This window comes from Macaca fascicularis, chromosome 10, assembly GCF_037993035.2.
Source record: "Macaca fascicularis isolate 582-1 chromosome 10, T2T-MFA8v1.1".
In the NCBI taxonomy this organism is placed as follows: domain Eukaryota; kingdom Metazoa; phylum Chordata; class Mammalia; order Primates; family Cercopithecidae; genus Macaca; species Macaca fascicularis.
In genome coordinates, this window is record NC_088384.1 from 93514188 (window position 1) to 93532493 (window position 18306).

General features: G+C 55.1%; 1 protein-coding gene across 8 annotated transcripts in view; it reads left to right on the forward strand.

Moving 5' to 3' along the window:
- Nucleotides 1-2758, forward strand: part of SRC (SRC proto-oncogene, non-receptor tyrosine kinase) — a 62215-nt gene extending 59457 nt beyond the window's left edge. For all 8 annotated transcript variants that reach the window (XM_045362957.3, XM_074005296.1, XM_045362958.3 and 5 more), the window contains 2 exons: nucleotides 102-233; nucleotides 524-2758. In XM_045362957.3, the coding sequence (XP_045218892.1) occupies nucleotides 102-233; nucleotides 524-732 (341 nt within the window). In that variant the 3' untranslated portion in view covers nucleotides 733-2758. The remainder of the gene's footprint in view (nucleotides 1-101; nucleotides 234-523) is intronic.
- Nucleotides 2759-18306: the final 15548 nt, after the last annotated feature.

The window sequence follows — 18306 nt, forward strand, 5'->3', positions numbered from 1 at the left end:
CTCCGAGTCTGTTTCCTCATCTGTCATTCCTCATGGTGCTTATCTACCAGAGTGGTTGTGACAGGAGGTCAGAGCTGCCCCGACCTTTCTCATTCCTGCAGGTGCCAAATTCCCCATCAAGTGGACAGCTCCGGAAGCTGCCCTGTATGGCCGCTTCACCATCAAGTCGGATGTGTGGTCCTTTGGGATCCTGCTGACTGAGCTCACCACAAAGGGACGGGTGCCCTACCCTGGTAAGAAGGTCCTCATGGCCCGTCTCTAGTCCCCAAACCCGTCTGCCCTGGTGGCCTTGGGCAAGTCATGACTCCTGCTGGGCCCGTTTCCCCATCCGTACAACAAAGAAGTTGAGCATCTGATGTTAGGCTCTCCCGATGGTCCATGCTCTCAGCTTCGGGGACAGGACCTACCTATGGTCACACTCAACCTGTCCTAGGCAGGAAGCCCTCGCTGTCCTCCCCATCAGCTTCCCCCACCCCACTTTCCTCACTGGAGCCGGGCTCCCCATGCCTTGCTCTGCCCACAGGGATGGTGAACCGCGAGGTGCTGGACCAGGTGGAACGGGGCTACCGGATGCCCTGCCCACCGGAGTGTCCCGAGTCCCTGCACGACCTCATGTGCCAGTGCTGGCGGAAGGAGCCTGAGGAGCGGCCCACCTTCGAGTACCTGCAGGCCTTCCTGGAGGACTACTTCACGTCCACCGAGCCCCAGTACCAGCCCGGGGAGAACCTCTAGGTGCAGGCGGGCCCAGACCGGCTTCTCGGCTTGGATTCTGGGCTGGGTGGCCCCTGTCTCGGGGCTTGCCTCGCTCTGCCTGCCTGCTGTTGGTCCTCTCTCTGTGGGGCTGAATTGTCAGGGGCGAGGCCCCTCCCTCTTTGGTGGCATGGAAGGGGCTTCTGGACCTAGGGTGGCCCGAGAGGGCGGCAGGCGTGCGAGACCAGCACAGTGACTCTGTCCGGCTCCCGCTGTAGCCGCACGCTCCTCCCCGCACTCCCTCCTGGAGCTCTGTGGGTCTCTGGAAGAAGAACCGGGAGAAGGGCTGGGTCCGGGGCTGAGGGTGCCCTTTTCCAGCCTCAGCCTACTCCACTCACTGAACTCCTTCCCCACTTCTGTGCCACCGCCGGTCTATGTCGAGAGCTGGCCAAAGAGCCTTTCCAAAGAGGGCCCTGGCCCTGCCTGCCTGCCACCCTGCCCCTCGCCATCCGTTCTGGAAACACCTGTAGGCGGAGGCTGCCGAGACAGACCCTCTGCCGCTGCTCCCAGGCTGGGCAGCACGAGGCCTCGCCTGACCTGATGATGGTGGGTGGGTGGGATGAGTACCCCCTCAAACCCTGCCCTCCTTAGACCTGATGGACCCTTTGAGATCATCACTTCCTTGCCCCCATTTCACCCATGGGGAGGCAGTCGAGAGAGGGGATGTGACATGCCCAAGGCTACGGAGCAGTTCAGAGTGGAGGTGGGCTTGGAACCTGGTGCTCCCTCTGTCTTCCTCAGGAACCAACAGTTCGTCAGAGGAATCATGGAAAGACTGGGACAGTCCAGGAGACAAGGGGTCTGAGGATGCATTCGAGACGGCAGATTCCCACTGCCGCTGCCTGCTCAGCCCAGCTGTCGGGAACAGCATGGAGGCAGATGTGGGGCTGAGCTGGGAATCAGGGTGAAAGGTGCAAGTGTGGAGAGAGAGGCTTCAATCAGCTTGTGGGTGATTTTTGACCTTCAGAGCCAGCCGGCCATGAAAGAGAGTGAGCCCCGGGGCTCTGGAGGCAATCAAACAGACATAGAAGAGCCAAGAGTCCAGGAGGCCCTGGTCCTGGCCTCCTTCCCCGTACTTTGTCCTGTGGCATTTCAATTCCTGGCCCTGTTCTTCTCCCCAAGTTGGCACCCTTTAACTCATCAGGAGAGAAAAGAGTGCCTAGGCAGGGGTGAAAGAGGACGTGTTACCCACTGCCATGCACCAGGACTGGCTGTGTAACCTTGGGTGGCCCCTGCTTTCTCTCTGGGCTGCAGCGTCTGCCCCACATGTGGCCATGGCCTCTGCAACTGCTCAGCTCCAGTCCAGGCCCTCTGGCAGGACATCCATGGTGAGCCCAGCCCTGGGACGTCAGGAGACTGGGCTCTGGCTCTGTTCAGCCTTAGGGTGTGTGGTAGATTCTCCCTGGGCCTCAGTGTGCCCATGTGTAAAGGGGCAGCTGACAGTTTGTGGCATTTTGCCAAGGGTCCCTGTGTGTGTGTGCGTGTGCATGTGTGTGTGTCTCCATGTGCGTCCATATTTAACATGTAAAAATGCCCCCCCTGCTCCGTCCCCCAAACATGTACATTTCACCATGGCCCCCTCGTCATAGCAATAACATTCCCACTGCCAAGGGTTCTTGAGCCAGCCAGGCCCTGCCAGTGGGGAAGGAGGTCAAGCAGTGCCTGCCTATGAAATTTCAACTTTTCCTTTCGTACATGTTTATTACCCAAGTCTTCTCCCGTCCATTCCAGTCAAGTCTGGGCTCACTCACCCCAGCGAGTTCTCAAATCCCTCTCCAACTGCCTAAGGCCCTTTGTGTAAGGTGTCTTAATACTGTCCTTTTTTTTTTTTTTTTTTTAAACAGTGTTTTGTAGATTTCAGATGACTATGCAGAGGCCTGGGGGACCCCTGGCTCTGGGCCGGGTCTGGGGGTCCCAAATTCCAAGGCCCAGACATGGGGGGGTGGGGGTATCCAGAATTGGTTGTAAATACTTTGCATATTGTCTGATTAAACACAAGCAGACCTCAGAATTTGATCAACAGTTTATTGAACATCTACTGTGTGCTGGAGAGCGAGATGGGGCGGAATATGCGAGAACAAACTGCCCCTCGAGGGGTCTTTGGGCAGTACTAGTAGCTGGAGGGCTTCAGGCCAAGGCAGGGGTGACATGATCAGACTGGAGACAGCTACGGCAGAATGTGGCTGTTTGTGCACATCTGCACCTGTGTTTGGGGGTGAGCACCTGGGAGAAGGACAAGGCACATCACAGGACTTCCCCGAGCATGACAAGTTCAGGACTCAAATGTCCGTGGTGGATGGTAGCAGTGACACTGGGGAGTGGGTGGGGCTGTCAGGCCTGCCTATAGGAGATCACAAATACACGACAAGAATGCCACTGTGTGTGCTCTTCACGTGTTTCCTAGGAGTGCAGGGCAGGGGTGCTGGATTGATCCACAAAAGTCCTGAAAATGCTGAAGAAACACCCAAAGACCCTTCCCCTCCTCCCTCCTTCCCCACCACCAAAGCACGCAGTCTTGAAGGTTGATTTGCAACTGTCTATACGAACACATTTATTTTACACAAATATACATCAGATCACACACCTGTACACCGGAGTCAACTCTGGCTGCAACATCGCTTAATTAAAAACGAATTTCAACAAATCATAGTGTCCGGGTCAGGGTGGCATCTGGAGATCACAGGGGTGTGTGTGTGGGTGTGCGTGTCTCTGGAGTAGAGATGATCTGGATGTGAGGTTGTGGCAGGTGTTCTCTGCTTGCTGGTGGGAGCGTACCTGGATGCGTGTGCCTTTCTGTTCATGGGAGTATGTGCGTGGGCTCTGTTCGCAGACATGGTGTTTGGATGTTTGTGTGTGAGCAGCTGTCTAGGTGGTCTGTGAGCCTGGGCTCATGGAGATGTGTCCCAGATGTGTGTGCTTGGGCATTAACGGGATGAGGTGAGCCGGTCCGCTTGCTCTGGCTGTGTGTGTACTGTGTGAACACGGATCCACGGAGTTCACGAGCCTGTGGGCTCCTGGGGTGTGTGGGCACCGAGGTGTGCAGCTGGGTTCACGTGGATGTGGGTGGGGACAGCATGCGTGCCCGTGTGGACCCGTGTGAGCTTGGGCTCCCACCCGCAGCGCTGGCCACTCCCGGCGGGACCCACGTGTGCCCGGGGGCGCAGGGCCACGTGCGAGCACGCCGGGGACAAAGCTCTCGCCCGTGCTGCCGCGGCAGGTCAGGAGTGCGCATGCGCGGCGTGGCAGGGTCCAACCCCAACCCCCCGCGCCGGCACAGGCGGGACCCGCCACGGCGGGGCCTCTCTCCTCTTCGTTGTCCGTCTGAGCGTTTCTCTGTCTTCCTCTCTCTTGTCTGTCAGTGCCTCTTCAGCCCTCTCTGGCCTTACATCAATTTCCTGTTTCTTCTTTTTTAAGTTTTAAAAATTTCAATAGCTTTTGGGGTTACAAGTGGTTTTTGGTTACATGGATAAATTATATACGGGTGAATTTTGTAGTATACTCGTCATCCGAGTAGCGTACGTTGTACCTAATATGTAAGTTTTAAAAATCCCACACCCCACCTTCCTTGCTTTTTTCTTTCTTTCTCTTTCCTTTTCTTTTATTTCCCTTTCCCCTCCCTCCCTCCCTTTTTTTGAGATGGAGTCTTGTTCTGTCCCCAGGCTGGAGTGCAGTGGCTCACTGCAACCTCCACCTCCTGGGCTCAAGCCATTCTCCTGCCTCAGCCTCCCGAGTAGCTGGAACCACAGGTGCGCGCCCTCATACCCTGGCTAATTGTATGTGTGTGTGTGTGTGTGTGTGTGTGTGTGTGTGTAGAGACGGGGTCTTGCTAGTTGCCCAGACTGGTCTTGAGCTCCTGGGCTCAGGTGATCTGCCCCCTCGGGCTCCCAAAGTGTAGCGATTATAGGCGTGAGTCACTGCGCCTGGTTGATTTTCCTTTTCTTTCTCTATGTGTCTTTCTGTCTCACTGTTGCTAATTTCTGTCTCTTTTCCTCTTTGCCTGGATGCTGTCTCTCTTTAGTCCCCACCCTCCCTTTCTGCCTCTCACATTTTTCTCCCCATCCACCTCTTCCCATCTCTGACTCTTCCCAGGCCCTCCCACACCTCCATGCCTTTGCCCAGCCTGTTTTCACCGCTGGGAATGCCCTTTCTTCCCGCTGTACAACCTGGCAAACTCCTATTCATCCTGCAGAGCACATCTCTGAGGCCACAGACCGGCCCTGGGAGCTCTCCCTGATGCCCTGGAATCCGCAGAGGTTGTCAGCCTGCCCACTAGAACAAGCACTTGAGGGACTGGGTGACGTTCTCCCTGATGATCCCAGGCCTGGCCACATGGGTAACTCAGGGGAGGCAGGTGGGAAAGTTGCTCTCTCTCTCCCCCTCCTGTCTCTGGCTCCTTCTCTGGTTGGGACCTCCTCACTCTGGGCCTGTATCCAGTTGGCTTGTACTGTACTCGGTGTGTAAGGGAGACAGAGAGAGACACACAGAGATGCAGTGTAGAGGCAAGAGATGTCATCCACTCTGCCTGGGCCATAGTCTCCTGGCCCCACTGTCCCCTCCTTCAGCCCTGTGTAGTGTCCAGGTGTCTCCAGGGGAAATGCTACCCCAGAGCTCCACGTCCCCTCAACCTTCCTCTTCTGCCTTCAGTTGGTTTTACTGTTAATTCTGCATGCATTTTTTTCTTTCTGAGAAAAAAAAATGTTTCCCCCATGACAAAAAATAATATATACTCTTTCTGGCAAAGTAGGAAAGATAGAGGAAAACACAAACCAACCAACCACATTTCACACCCCCTGCGCCGCCCCTCCCATTTGGAGTCCGGGGCATGTCTCTAGGGTGCGTGCAGGGGGTGTGTGGTGGGTGGTGTGTGTAGGGGTGTGCGGCATATGCGTGTCCCTGCTCCTGTGGCCTCCCAGGCTTCGTCCTATGAGCTTCGAAAGTCTCTTTGTTCATCCTCTGCTTCTCTCATCCCCTCTCTTCCTCCCACCCTAGTTACATTCTCCAGACCAGACTTCATGCTGGGTGCACGTATGCACAGACGCGCACAGACATGCACACACACACGCATACACACACACACACACACACACACACACACACACACACAGAGTTTCTTCTCTGCATTTTCTATCATCTCTGTCTTCTTTTCCCATTTTTCTCTCGGAGGCTCTGAAACGCTGTGGTTCATAGAGAGAAAAAGAGATGAGCAGAGACTCAGAGATTCAGACAGGACAGACAGGAAAAGGGGATGGAGACGGAGGGGCTGGAATTGGGGGTGGGAAGGGAGCGATAGGCACAGAAACTTTTTGTCCATCTGTTTGTCGTCTGTGAGGTCCATCCCGATTCTCACTCCCCGCAGCCCTCCCCTTTCTGCTGCTTTTCCCACCCAGCCCTTGGAGCGTGTCTCCTGGGATCCTGGGGCTGTGTCCATCTGTCCGTCTGTGTGTCAGCCTCTGCCTCTCGCCTGCCTCTTGCTGTGGTCTCATTAAATGCTCATCTCTTTCTTTGATTGTTCCACCCCCAGGTTGTGTGTATGGGCACATGTGCCTGTGTCCATGTGTCCAGATCTCTGTGCCTTTGTGTCTGTCCATCTACCTCCCACCTGACTTCCCCTTCTCCCTCCCTCCTGTTCTTGCCGCCATGTCAGTGTTTGTGTGCATCTGTGTACATGTGTGTCTGTGCATGAATCGCTCGCTCACCTCACTTCCCCTGTCCCAGAGGCCCCTGGACTTGGCCTCTGGGGTGTTCTTCTCCTCATTCCCCATCCTGGTCCAGCCTCAGCCTCAAGGCTTGCCTCCTGGACAGTTTCCCTGGCAACCATCCCTGGACATCTTACCTGCAACCTCCGAAAACTCAACTCACCTGTCCACTCCCACTGTGTCTGCAGGGGGACCTCCAGCACAGAGCCACGTGCCCTGGGTGGCTCAGCTGTCTCTCACTTACACTCTGCTGTGGCTTTCACTTCCTCTTCCCACTTCTGGCCCCACTCAGAGCCCTGTGTCTCCCTCACCTGCCGTTCTGGCCTGGCTCCGGCTGACCTGTGGCATCCTGATCCCGACCATGCAGGCGTTGCTCACGGTGCCTCTGCCCGACATCTTTCCTTTCTTTTTTTTTTTTTTTTGAGTCAGAGGCTCACTCTGCTGCCCAGGCTGGAGTGCAATGGCGCAATCTTGGCTCATTGCAACCTCCGCCTCCTGAGTTCAAGCAATTCTCCTGCCTCAGCCTCCCAAGTAGCTGGGACTACAAGTGTGCACCACTACGCTCAGCTAATTTTTGTATTTTTAATAGAGACGGGGTTTCACCCTGTTGGTCGGCCAGGATGGTCTTGATCTTTTGACCTCGTGATCTGCCCGCCTCAGCCTCCCAAAGTGCTGGGATTACAGGCATGAGCCACCGCGCCTGGCCAACGTCTTTCCTTTCTTCAGCCTGCAAATCCCACCTCCTCTGGGAAGCCCCCCTGATAACCCCCTTTGCTGGGTTCCCTTGTCTCTGATACTCCCTGCAGTGAGATCTGTCCTGACCTTGGTCTTGTCGCAGGCTGGGCACCCACCTGGAGTCCCATTTGGACTTTTGTGGGCCTAGGCACATTTGCCCTTTCCTTAGAAAAGAAAATTAAAAATTACATGTTACGATAGCATTGGTATCAACATGAATATATTAATAGGACATACTGAAACATTTTCTTTGAGTTAAAAGTTCATTTTTCTTCTGATTTTAAAAGAAATTGAAATCTTTTCTTGGGGTCCCAAAAGTATGGTGCCTGGGCTACAGATTCACTGGGTCCCTCGTCTTGCCAGGCCTGGGCGAATGCCGTGCCGGGCAGGCTGTGGATGCTGCCCACCTTCTGCCCTCTCTGTGTCTGTCGTCTTCATTTTGCTCCTGCAGTTTGTCCTTGTGTGAGTGCATCAAAGCAAGACGATGCGTGTGTGTGTATGTATGTGTGCGTGTGTGTGTGCGCGCGCACGCATGCCACATCCTCCCTCTTCATCTCTGTGTCCATCTGTCTATGTTTTTTGTTTGTTTGTTTGGACACATGGTCTTGCTCTATCTGCCAGGCCAGAATGCAGTGGTGCAATCACAGCTTACTGCAGCCTTGACCTCCTGGGCTCAAGTGATCCTCCCACCTCAGTCTCCTGAGTAGCTGGGACTGCAGGCGTGCACAACCATTCCTGGCTATTTTCTTTTTAAATAGAAACAGGGTCTCACTATGTTGCTCAGGCTGGTCTTGAACTCCCGGGCTCAAGAGATCCACCCACCTCAGCCTCCTAAAGTGCTGGGATCACAGGCATGAGCCACTGTGCCTGGCTTGTGTTCGTCTCTTTCACCATAACAGGTTTGTCTCTTTCTCCGGAGTCCTCTCATTCATTCATTCATTCATTCATTCATTCATTCATTCCTGCAACAAACACCTGTCCCTGTGTGCGTCGGCATGTCTGCCAGGGAGCAGGGGTCTTGGTTCCTCATCTTTCCCCAGGTCTCCTGCCCTCCCAGATCTGCAGGCTGTGAGCTTTCCAGGGTGGGCCATGCTTCCTGCTCCCGACCCTTTGCCTGCCCGCCCCACCTTGCTCCAGCGTTGGGGTCACTGCCATGGGTGGGGTTGTTTTCCCTCTCTCCCTTGGTTCTTCCCAGAACACCATGCAGCAGCTGCTCCTGCCCAGCACGGTGTGCGTGTGTGTGTGTGTGTGTGTATGGGATGGAGTGAGAGAGAGGGCCAGGCCAACATATAGACAGACAGACACCAAGAGAGGATGACAAGTGCACAGCCGGCACCTATCTCTCCTGTATTGGCCTTCCGTCTCCTTCCCTCTCCTCTCTGGGGTTTTGCTGGCATTTTGTCTTTTCTCTGGGCTGCCTGCATTTGTGTGTGTGTGTCCGTGTATGAGTGAGTGTGTGTGTACGCATGTGCACGTGGCATGCTCAGGTCTGGGTCCCCCCTTCCTCACCCTTCGTGTGTCCCCTCCATCCCCACACCTTCTCTACCGCAGTCCAGTTGTGAGTGTGGTCTGCGGTGTGTGGTGCGTGTGTTGCATGGTTGTGTATTGTGTGGTTTGGGTGGTGTGGATGTGGTGCAGTGTGTGTGCAGCATGGCATGTGTGTGGCGTGGCCGCGGCCTGTGGTCCCTTACTGTTGCCTGCATCCAGCGAGGGCTGTGCTGAGGCCCCTCCCACCCATTGAGGCCTCTCCTCCTTTCTTTCTTTCATTCATTCACTTGCTCCTTCGTAAAATCCTGACTGAGCCGTTCCCATGAGGCAGCCCCGGTGGCCAGGGCGCGCTTCTCTCTCTGGGTCGTTCTCTGTCTCCTTCTCTCTCTTTTCCTGTCTTTGGCTCCGTCTCTGCATCTTTTTCTGGCTCTGTTTTATTTTGTTCTCTCTGTTGTCTGAGTCTTTGTCTCTTTGTTTCTATCTTTGCCTCTTGGTTTTAGCCAAACCCATTCAGGCACTAATTAGTTGTTCCCATTAGGAAGTGGCTGAAAAGTCGTGTATGTGTGTGTGGGGTGTGTGTGTGAAAGTGTGCATGTGAGTGTATGTGCGTGTGTGAGAATACGTGTGTGTGTGGATGTGTGTATGCATGTGTGTATATGTGTATATGTGTGCATGTGAGTGTATGTGCATGTGTGAGTATACGTGTGTATGTGGATGTGTGTATGTATGTGTGTATATGTGTATATGTGTGCATGTGAGTGTATGTGCCTGTGTGAGTATACGTGTGTGTGTGTATGTGTGCATGTGAGTGTATGTGCCTGTGTGAGTATACGTGTGTGTGTATGTGTACATGTGAGTGTGCCTGTGTGAGTATACGTGTGTGTGTGGATGTGTGTATGCATGTGTGTATATGTGTATATGTGTATATGTGTGCATGTGAGTGTATGTGCATGTGTGAGTATACGTGTGTATGTGGATGTGTGTATGTATGTGTGTATATGTGTATATGTGTGCATGTGAGTGTATGTGCCTGTGTGAGTATACGTGTGTATGTGTGTGTGTATGTGTACATGTGAGTGTATGTGCCTGAGTGCGTGTGAGTGCATGTGTATGTGTGTACATAAGTGTGTGTTTGTGTGTGTGTGACTGTGTGTATGAGTGTGTGTGAGTGAGTGTGCGCGTGTGAATGTGTATGAATGAGTGTGTCTGTGTTCTTGTTCTCTTTCCAACAGGTTTGGCCATGATTCCATCTCCCATTCGTTTCCTAAGCACCCCCTACACACACACACTCGTAGGGTCCTCCTAGGCGTGCGCATGTGTATGTGCAGCTAACAGGTCTGGCTCCTCATTGTTCCCCGAGGCTCCTGCCCATTGTGGCTGCAGGTCGGTGGGATTCTGGCGTGGGCAGCAGCTGCCTCCCTTGCTCCAGTGTGGGGGTCGCTGCCATCGGCTGGGGGTTTGTTTCTTTCAGTTTCACAGCTCTTCCCAAAACACTCATCTCGGAGCAGCTGCTCCTGCCTCTGTGTGTGTGTGAGAGAATGTGCATACCTGTGTGTGTGTGTGTGTGTGTGTGTGTGTGTGTGTGTGTGTGGAGGGTCAGAGCAGCCCCTGCCTGACCCCCTTTCTGCAGGCCTTGGCTTTTGTGTTCATTCTGAGTCCCTTGCACTTGTCCCTCAGTTCGATCAACACCCCTTCATCTCTCCCGTGTACTGGCCTGTGTGTGTGTGTGTGTGTGTGTGTGTGTGTGTGTGTCTCCACTTCTCCCTCCTTCCCACCTGTTCTCGCCAGTCTCTAAGGCGCTCTGAAATCTGCCCTGGCTGTATGTGTGTGAGCTCATAGGTCTGTGCACGTGAACCAGTATGTGACAAGCTGTCAGGGCATCGTCTCTGCCACCGTACCTGATCCTTCACTCCCACCCTGGGGTCATTTCCTTTACATTTTCGTTGGGTCCACACATACAGAACAGCTCCTGTGAGTTGTGCACACAGGTGTGTGTGTGTGGGGTGTGTGTGTGTGGTGTGTATGGTGTGTGTGGTGTGTGTGGGGTGTGTGTGTGGTGTGTGTGTGGTGTGTGTTGTGTGTGTGTGGTGTGTGGCATGTGTGGTGTGTGTGTGGTGTGTGTTGAGTGTGTGGGGTGTGTGGCGTGTGTGTGTGGTGTGTGGCATGTGTGGTGTGTGTGTGGTGTGTGTGTATGGTGTGTATGGTGTGTGTGGTGTGTGTGTGGTGCGTGTGTGTGTTGTGTGTGTTGTGTTCGTGGTGTGTGTGTGGTGCGTTGTGTAGTGTGTGTTGTGTGTGTGGTGTGTGTGTGTGGTGCGTGTGTGTGGTGTGTGTTGTGTGTGGTGTGTGTGTGGTGTGTGTCCTGTGTGTGTGTGGTGTGTGTGTGGTGCGTGTGTGTGTTGTGTGTGTTGTGTTCGTGGTGTGTGTGTGGTGCGTTGTGTAGTGTGTGTTGTGTGTGTGGTGTGTGTCCTGTGTGTGTGTGGTGTGTGGTGTATGTGGTGTATGTGGTGTGTGTGTGTGGTGTGTGTGGTGTGTGGTGTGGATGTGTGGTGTGTGTGTGTGGTGTATGTGGTGTGTGTGGTGTGTGGTGTATGTGTGTGGTGTGTGGTGTGTGTGTGGTGTGTGGTGTGTGTGTGTGGTGTGATGTGTGTGGTGTGTGGTGTGGATGTGTGGTGTGTGTGTGGTGTGTGTGGTGTGTGTGTGGTGTGTGGTATGTGTGTGGTGTGTGTGGTGTGTGTGGTGTATGTGGTGTGTGTGTGTGGTGTGTGGGGTGTGTGTGGTGTGTGTGGTGTGTGGTGTGAATGTGTGGTGTGTGTGTGGTGTGTGTGGTGTGTGGTGTGTGTGTGGTGTGTGGTATGTGTGTGGTGTGTGTGGTGTGTGTGGTGTATGTGGTGTGTGTGTGTGGTATGTGGTGTGTGTGTGGTGTGTGTGTGGTGTGTGGTGTGGATGTGTGGTGTGTGTGTGTGGTGTATGTGGTGTGTGTGGTGTGTGTGGTGTGTGGTGTGGATGTGTGGTGTGTGTGTGGTGTGTGTGTGGTGTGTGTGTTGTGTGTGTGGTGTGTGGTGTGTGTGTGGTGTGTGTGGTGTGTGGTGTGTGGTGTGTGTGTGGTGTGTGGTATGTGTGTGGTGTGTGTGGTGTGTGTGTGGTGTATGTGGTGTGTGTGTGGTGTGTGTGGTGTGTGTGTGGTGTGTGGTGTGTGTGTGTGGTGTGTGGGGTGTGTGTGGTGTGGGTGGTGTGTGGTGTGTGTGGTGTGTGTGGTGTGTGTGTGTGGTGTGTGGTGTGTGTGTGTGGTGTGGATGTGTGTGTGTGTGGTGTGTGTGGTGTGTGGTGTGGATGTGTGGTGTGTGTGTGGTGTGTGTGTGGTGTGTGTGTGGTGTATGTGGTGTGTGTGTGTGTGGTGTGTGGTTGTGTGTGGTGTGGTGTGTGTGGTGTGTGTAGTGTGGATGTGTGGGGTGTGTGTGTGTGTGGTGTATGTGGTGTGTGTGGTGTGTGTGGTGTGTGTGGTGTGTGGTGTGTGTGTGTGGTGTGGTGTGTGTGGTGTGTGTGGTGTGTGTGGTGTGGATGTGTGGTGTGTGTGGTGTGTGTGGTGTGTGTGGTGTGTGGTGTGGATGTGTGGTGTGTGTGTGGTGTGTGTGTGGTGTGTGTGTGGTGTATGTGGTGTGTGTGTGTGGTGTGTGTGGTGTGTGTGGTGTGTGGTGTGTGTGTGTGGTGTGTGTGTGGTGTGTGTGTGGTGTGTGGTGTGTGTGTGGTGTGTGGTGTGTGGTGTGTGTGTGGTGTGTGGTATGTGTGTGGTGTGTGGTGTGTGGTATGTGTGTGGTGTGTGGTATGTGTGTGGTGTATGTGGTGTGTGTGTGGTGTATGTGGTGTGTGTGTGGTGTATGTGGTGTGTGTGTGGTGTGTGTGTGGTGTGTGTGGTGTGTGGTATGTGTGTGGTGTGTGTGGTGTGTGTGTGGTGTATGTGGTGTGTGTGTGTGGTGTGTGGGGTGTGTGTGTGGTGTGTGTGGTGTGTGTGTGTGGTGTGGTGTGTGTGGTGTGTGTGGTGTGTGTGGTGTGTGTGTGGTGTGTGTGTGGTGTGTGTGTGGTGTATGTGGTGTGTGTCTGTGTGGTGTGTGTGGTGTGTGTGTGTGGTGTGTGTGGTGTGTGTGGTGTGTGGTGTGTGTGTGTGGTGTGTGTGTGGTGTGTGTGTGGTGTGTGGTGTGTGTGTGGTGTGTGGTATGTGTGTGGTGTGTGGTGTGTGGTATGTGTGTGGTGTGTGGTATGTGTGTGGTGTGTGGTGTGTGTGGTGTATGTGGTGTGTGTGTGGTGTATGTGGTGTGTGTGTGGTGTGTGTGTGGTGTGTGTGGTGTGTGGTGTGTGTGTGGTGTGTGGTATGTGTGTGGTGTGTGTGGTGTGTGTGTGGTGTATGTGGTGTGTGTGTGTGGTGTGTGGGGTGTGTGTGTGGTGTGTGTGGTGTGTGTGTGTGGTGTGGTGTGTGTGGTGTGTGTGGTGTGTGTGGTGTGGATGTGTGTGTGTGTGGTGTGTGTGGTGTGTGGTGTGGATGTGTGGTGTGTGTGTGGTGTGTGTGTGGTGTGTGTGTGGTGTATGTGGTGTGTGTGTGTGTGGTGTGTATGGTGTGTGTGTGTGGTGTGTGTGGTGTGTGGTGTGTGTGTGTGGTGTGTGTGTGGTGTGTGTGTGGTGTGTGGTGTGTGTGTGGTGTGTGGTATGTGTGTGGTGTGTGGTATGTGTGTGGTGTGTGGTGTGTGGTATGTGTGTGGTGTGTGGTATGTGTGTGGTGTGTGGTGTGTGTGGTATATGTGGTGTGTGTGTGGTGTATGTGGTGTGTGTGTGGTGTGTGTGTGGTGTGTGTGTGGTGTGTGTGGTGTGTGGTGTGTGTGTGGTGTGTGGTATGTGTGTGGTGTGTGTGGTGTGTGTGTGGTGTATGTGGTGTGTGTGTGTGGTGTGTGGGGTGTGTGTGTGGTGTGTGTGGTGTGTGTGTGTGGTGTGTGGGGGGTGTGTGTGGTGTGTATGGTGTGTGTGTGGTGTATGTGGTGTGTGTGTGTGGTGTGTGGTATGTGTGTGGTGTGTGGTATGTGTGTGGTGTGTGTGGTGTGTGTGGTGTGTGTGGGGTGTGTGTGGTGTGTGTGGGGTGTGTGTGGTGTGTGTGTGGTGTGTGTGGTGTGTGTGGTGTGTGTGTGGTGTGTGTGGTGTGTGTGTGGGGTGTGTGGGGTGTGTGTGTGGTGTGTGTGGTGTGTGTGTGTGGTGTGTGGGGGGTGTGTGTGGTGTGTATGGTGTGTGTGTGGTGTATGTGGTGTGTGTGTGTGGTGTGTGGGGTGTGTGTGTGGTGTGTGGTATGTGTGTGGTGTGTGTGGTGTGTGTGGTGTGTGTGGGGTGTGTGTGGGGTGTGTGTGGGGTGTGTGTGTGGTGTGTGTGGTGTGTGTGTGGTGTGTGTGGTGTGTGTGGGGTGTGTGTGGGGTGTGTGTGGGGTGTGTGTGTGGTGTGTGTGGTGTGTGTGTGGTGTGTGTGTGGTGTATGTGGTGTGTGGTGTGTGTGTGGTGTGTGTGGTGTGTGGTGTGTGTGGGGTGTGTGTGGGGTGTGTGTGGTGTGTGTGGTGTGTGGGGTGTGTGTGTGGTGTGTGTGGTGTGTGGTGTGTGTGTGGTGTGTGTGTGGTGTGTGGTGTGTGTGGGGTGTGTGTGGGGTGTGTGTGGTGTGTGGGGTGTGTGGGGTGTGTGTGGTGTGTGTGGTGTGTGTGTGGTGTGTGTGTGGTGTGTGTGGTGTGTGGTGTGTGTGTGGTGTGTGGTATGTGTGTGGTGTGTGTGTGGTGTGTGTGGTGTGTGTGTGGTGTGTGGTGTGTGTGTGTGGTGTGTGTGGTGTGTGTGTGGTGTGTGGTGTGTGTGTGGTGTGTGGGGTGTGTGTGTGGTGTGTGGTGTGTGTGTGTGGTGTGTGTGGTGTGTGGTGTGTGTGTGGTGTGTGGTGTGTGTGGTGTATGTGGTGTGTGTGGTGTATGTGGTGTGTGGGGTGTGTGTGTGGTGTGTGTGGTGTGTGGTGTGTGTGTGGTGTGTGGTATGTGTGTGGTGTGTGTGGTGTGTGTGTGGTGTGTGGTATGTGTGTGGTATGTGTGTTGTGTGTGTGGTGTATGTGGTGTGTGTGGTGTGTGTGGGGTGTGTGTGGTGTGTGTGTGGTGTGTGGTATGTGTGTGGTGTATGTGGTGTATGTGGTGTGTGTGGTGTGTGTGGGGTGTGTGTGGTATGTGTGTGGTGTGTGGTATGTGTGTGGTGTATGTGGTGTATGTGGTGTGTGTGTGGTGTGTGGTGTGTGTGGTGTGTGGTGTGTGTGTGGTGTGTGGTATGTGTGTGGTGTATGTGGTGTATGTGGTGTGTGTGGTGTGTGGTGTGTGTGGTGTGTGGTGTGTGTGTGGTGTGTGTGTGGTGTGTGGTGTGTGTGGTGTGTGGTGTGTGTGTGGCGTGTGGTATGTGTGTGGTGTGTGGTGTGTGTGGTGTGTGGTGTGTGTGTGTCTGGTGTAGAGGGGAGAGAGAGAGATCTCCTCTCCCCTTTGCTCTCTCTGGCTCCATCTTGACCCTTGCACACCTGCCGGGATCCGTCTCTCTCTCCACTTCCCCCAAACCTCCCCTTGTCTCTTTCTGCATCATCTCTGAGGCTTTGCTTTCGCTCTGCGGATAAGAGAGGGTGCTCTGTCCATCCATCCATCTAACCATCTATCTGTCTGTCCAAGGGTTATTTGTGGGCCCTTTTCTACCTCCCCACCCCTTTCCTGGGCCTGCACTCTTCTCACCCGCCCCCCTGCACCCTCCTGCGGGGCCATTTCAGCGCCCACCCTCTTCTCCCCTTCATCTCCATCTCTCCCCTCTTGTGGGTTCTGGACTGAGACCTGAGAACAAAGCTGCCTCCTGGGCCCTTCACCCATCACCCGGCCCCAAACCCTTCAAGGCCCGTTCTGGGCTCCACATGTTGCTTGGCTCCTTCCCTTATCAGGGGGCCTCCTGCCGCCTCACTCCACCTCAGCAGATCACCGCTGCTGGGCCGGGCCGTTCCCCTGGCCACTCTCCTCTGCCCTCTTCTAGCTCAAGGCGATTTCCTTCCTGCCCTGTAAATCCCCTACCTGCATTTCAGGTCTCCCAAGGGCCTCTCCTTTTCCATGTGGGGGTCTAGGAGTCGGTCTTTCTCTCCTGGTCAGGTTCCATTTTATTTCCTTTTTCCTCTGACTTGGTCGGGTTTTGTTCTTCCCTGGGCATCATTGGTACCTGTGTGTGTGTGTGTTCCTGTCCCTGTCTGACGCATTCATCTTTCCCTCCACCTTTTATCCTCTTCCTCTCATTTTAAAGAATTGGGATCTCACTTACATATCGTAAGACACATAAATCTGAAATGGAAAGCTTTGATGAATTTCACCTGTGTCTGCACCTGTGGCTCCAGCACCCTGAGCAAGAAACAGACCGTCCGGGCCCCAGGGCAGGCTCCCTCCCGCCCGCCACTCGAGGCTCGGGGTGTTTCTCACTGTGTGTATGCGTGACATTTTGTCTGTCTATCTTGCCACTTTCTCAGCTGCTGCTTCCCTCTGGGAGCCCCTCGTCTTTGTTCCTGCACTCCATCAGCGGTTATTGAACACCTCCTAAGACGGCTCGGCTCCGCGTGTGCCTACCTCCCTCCCCGCCACCCTCCCTGCCTGCTCTCTCCCGCTCCGCTCCCTCTCCAAGTTGTTATTGAATTCTGCTTCTATTCTGTGCGTCCCTGTAGGAGTGTGTGTGTGTGTGTCTCCCCGATTGCCCACCACCTCCCTGCTCACCCACCACCTCCCCGCTCGCTCTCCTTCCCCCCACCTCTGCCTTCCTCCCTTTCTCTCCCACTCCTGGGGGCTTCTTCGAGATTGTTCCAGGGGAGCCCAGCCCTGTGTCTCTCTCTGGCTCTCCCACCCCTCCTTCCTCCCCTCACTGTCTCTGAGGGGTGGGCGCAGGCTGGCTCTCACCCTGGGCATGTGCCGGCCTGTCCGCTTCCATGCCAGCTCTGGCCACCTCCTCCTGCCCCTGGCATCACCCCCATTCCCTTCTGCCAACTCCCTTTGCTCCACACATAAGCTGCCAACATCGGGTCTCTAGCCAGGATCTCTGAGCTGAGCCCAGACCTGTCTGCTCATCATGGTCCATCTCTCCCACTGCAGAGCAACCCCTTACCCGCTTCAAGCCCCCACCCCATCCCTCCCCTCCCCATCCTGAGCTGTCTTTCTGTCCGCACCTCCTTCTCACTCACTCCAGCTGCGATTTGTGCCGGACCTCCCACATGGCTGACACCAGCACCTCGCCTACCTCCCTGCAGACATGACCTTGCTCTCATCTTCCTCGACTTCTCCAGCATCTGACGTTGGTCCCCTGAGCCTGCCCTGCTTCCGGAGGACTCCTAACATGCTGTTGTTCCTCGTCCTCTTCTCCCTTCCCATCACGCCTGGTGACTGTCCCCACTCTGGGCGTCAGCTCCCCCTTTGTAGGGACCACCCCACCTCCATCCCCTGAGTTCCAGGCCTCCCTGCATACAACCTTCCGGACATTCCATGGGCAGCTCACAATGGACTCACCCACCCCTCTTTCTCCAAAGCCTGGGGTGTCCTGCCTCATGTGCCCACTACCTGGCGGCACCCAGCCCAGAGCCCGGGCTGGTCCCCTTTCCCTCCTCGCCCACGTCCAGTCCATGTGGTCTCCCAGTGGGTCTCGCTCCATCCCTTCCTCTCCACTCCAGTACCTTGCCTTGGGGTTCATGTCCCCTCCTGGGCTGTGTGCTCTAGTCCCCTCCTTGGAGTCTCTGTCACCTGCCACTTCCTGCAGTGCAGCAGCCCGTGCAGTGCTCTGGCCTGCACTTGGCTCACAGCAGGCAAATTTGGTCGTGGCTTTGGTAGATGCTCACGACCCAGCACCCCCAGGGGGCAGACTTAGGGATACAGAGGCAGATCCGCGGCCCCGGTCCCTGGTCTGGTGGGGAGACGCCAGTGGAGTCCGCTGGGCTGCAGGTCGTAGGCTCATACGCTCCTCCTCAGCTGTGACTTCTCTCTTCTAGTGACCCCCTCTCCTTCCTCCTGCCTCCTGTTGTTCCGCCCAACTCTTTCCACAGCAGGGGGGTGTTTCAGCCTGTCTGAGAGAGGGGCTGCAGGCCTGTGCCTGTCTGTCTGTCTGTCTCTGAGCGCTGGCGCTGAGTATCTGGTCTGCCTGTCCGTCTGTCTTTGTGTCCGCGAGGGATGTGTGTGTGTATGCATTCTGCTGTCGGGCAGTCCTGGCATCTGATGTGTGTGTGTGTGTTTCTCTGTGTTGGGGTGTGTGTGGTGGTCTGTGTGTCCTGGAGTGGGTTTCTGGCTGGCCGGTTTTGCCCATGTGAAGGGAGGCCTGCAGCATGGCAGCTGTTTGTGGGGGGCTGTCTGTGTGTCTGTCTCAGTGTGTGGGGCTGCCGGCCAGTCCTTCCTGGGTGCAGAGATGAACTGGGGGAGCTCCCTGAGTGCAAGGGTCTGTCTGGGTGATCCCATCCATGTGTCCTTCTTTCCCTCTCTGGGGGCTCTGGAGGCATCACGACTCCCCTCTCTCTGTCCGTCTCCCCCTCCTCTTCCCTGAGACCCCTCTTGGGGGCTTTGTCAGGGTCTGCTTGTCACTGCCTTGCCTGGCGCGCG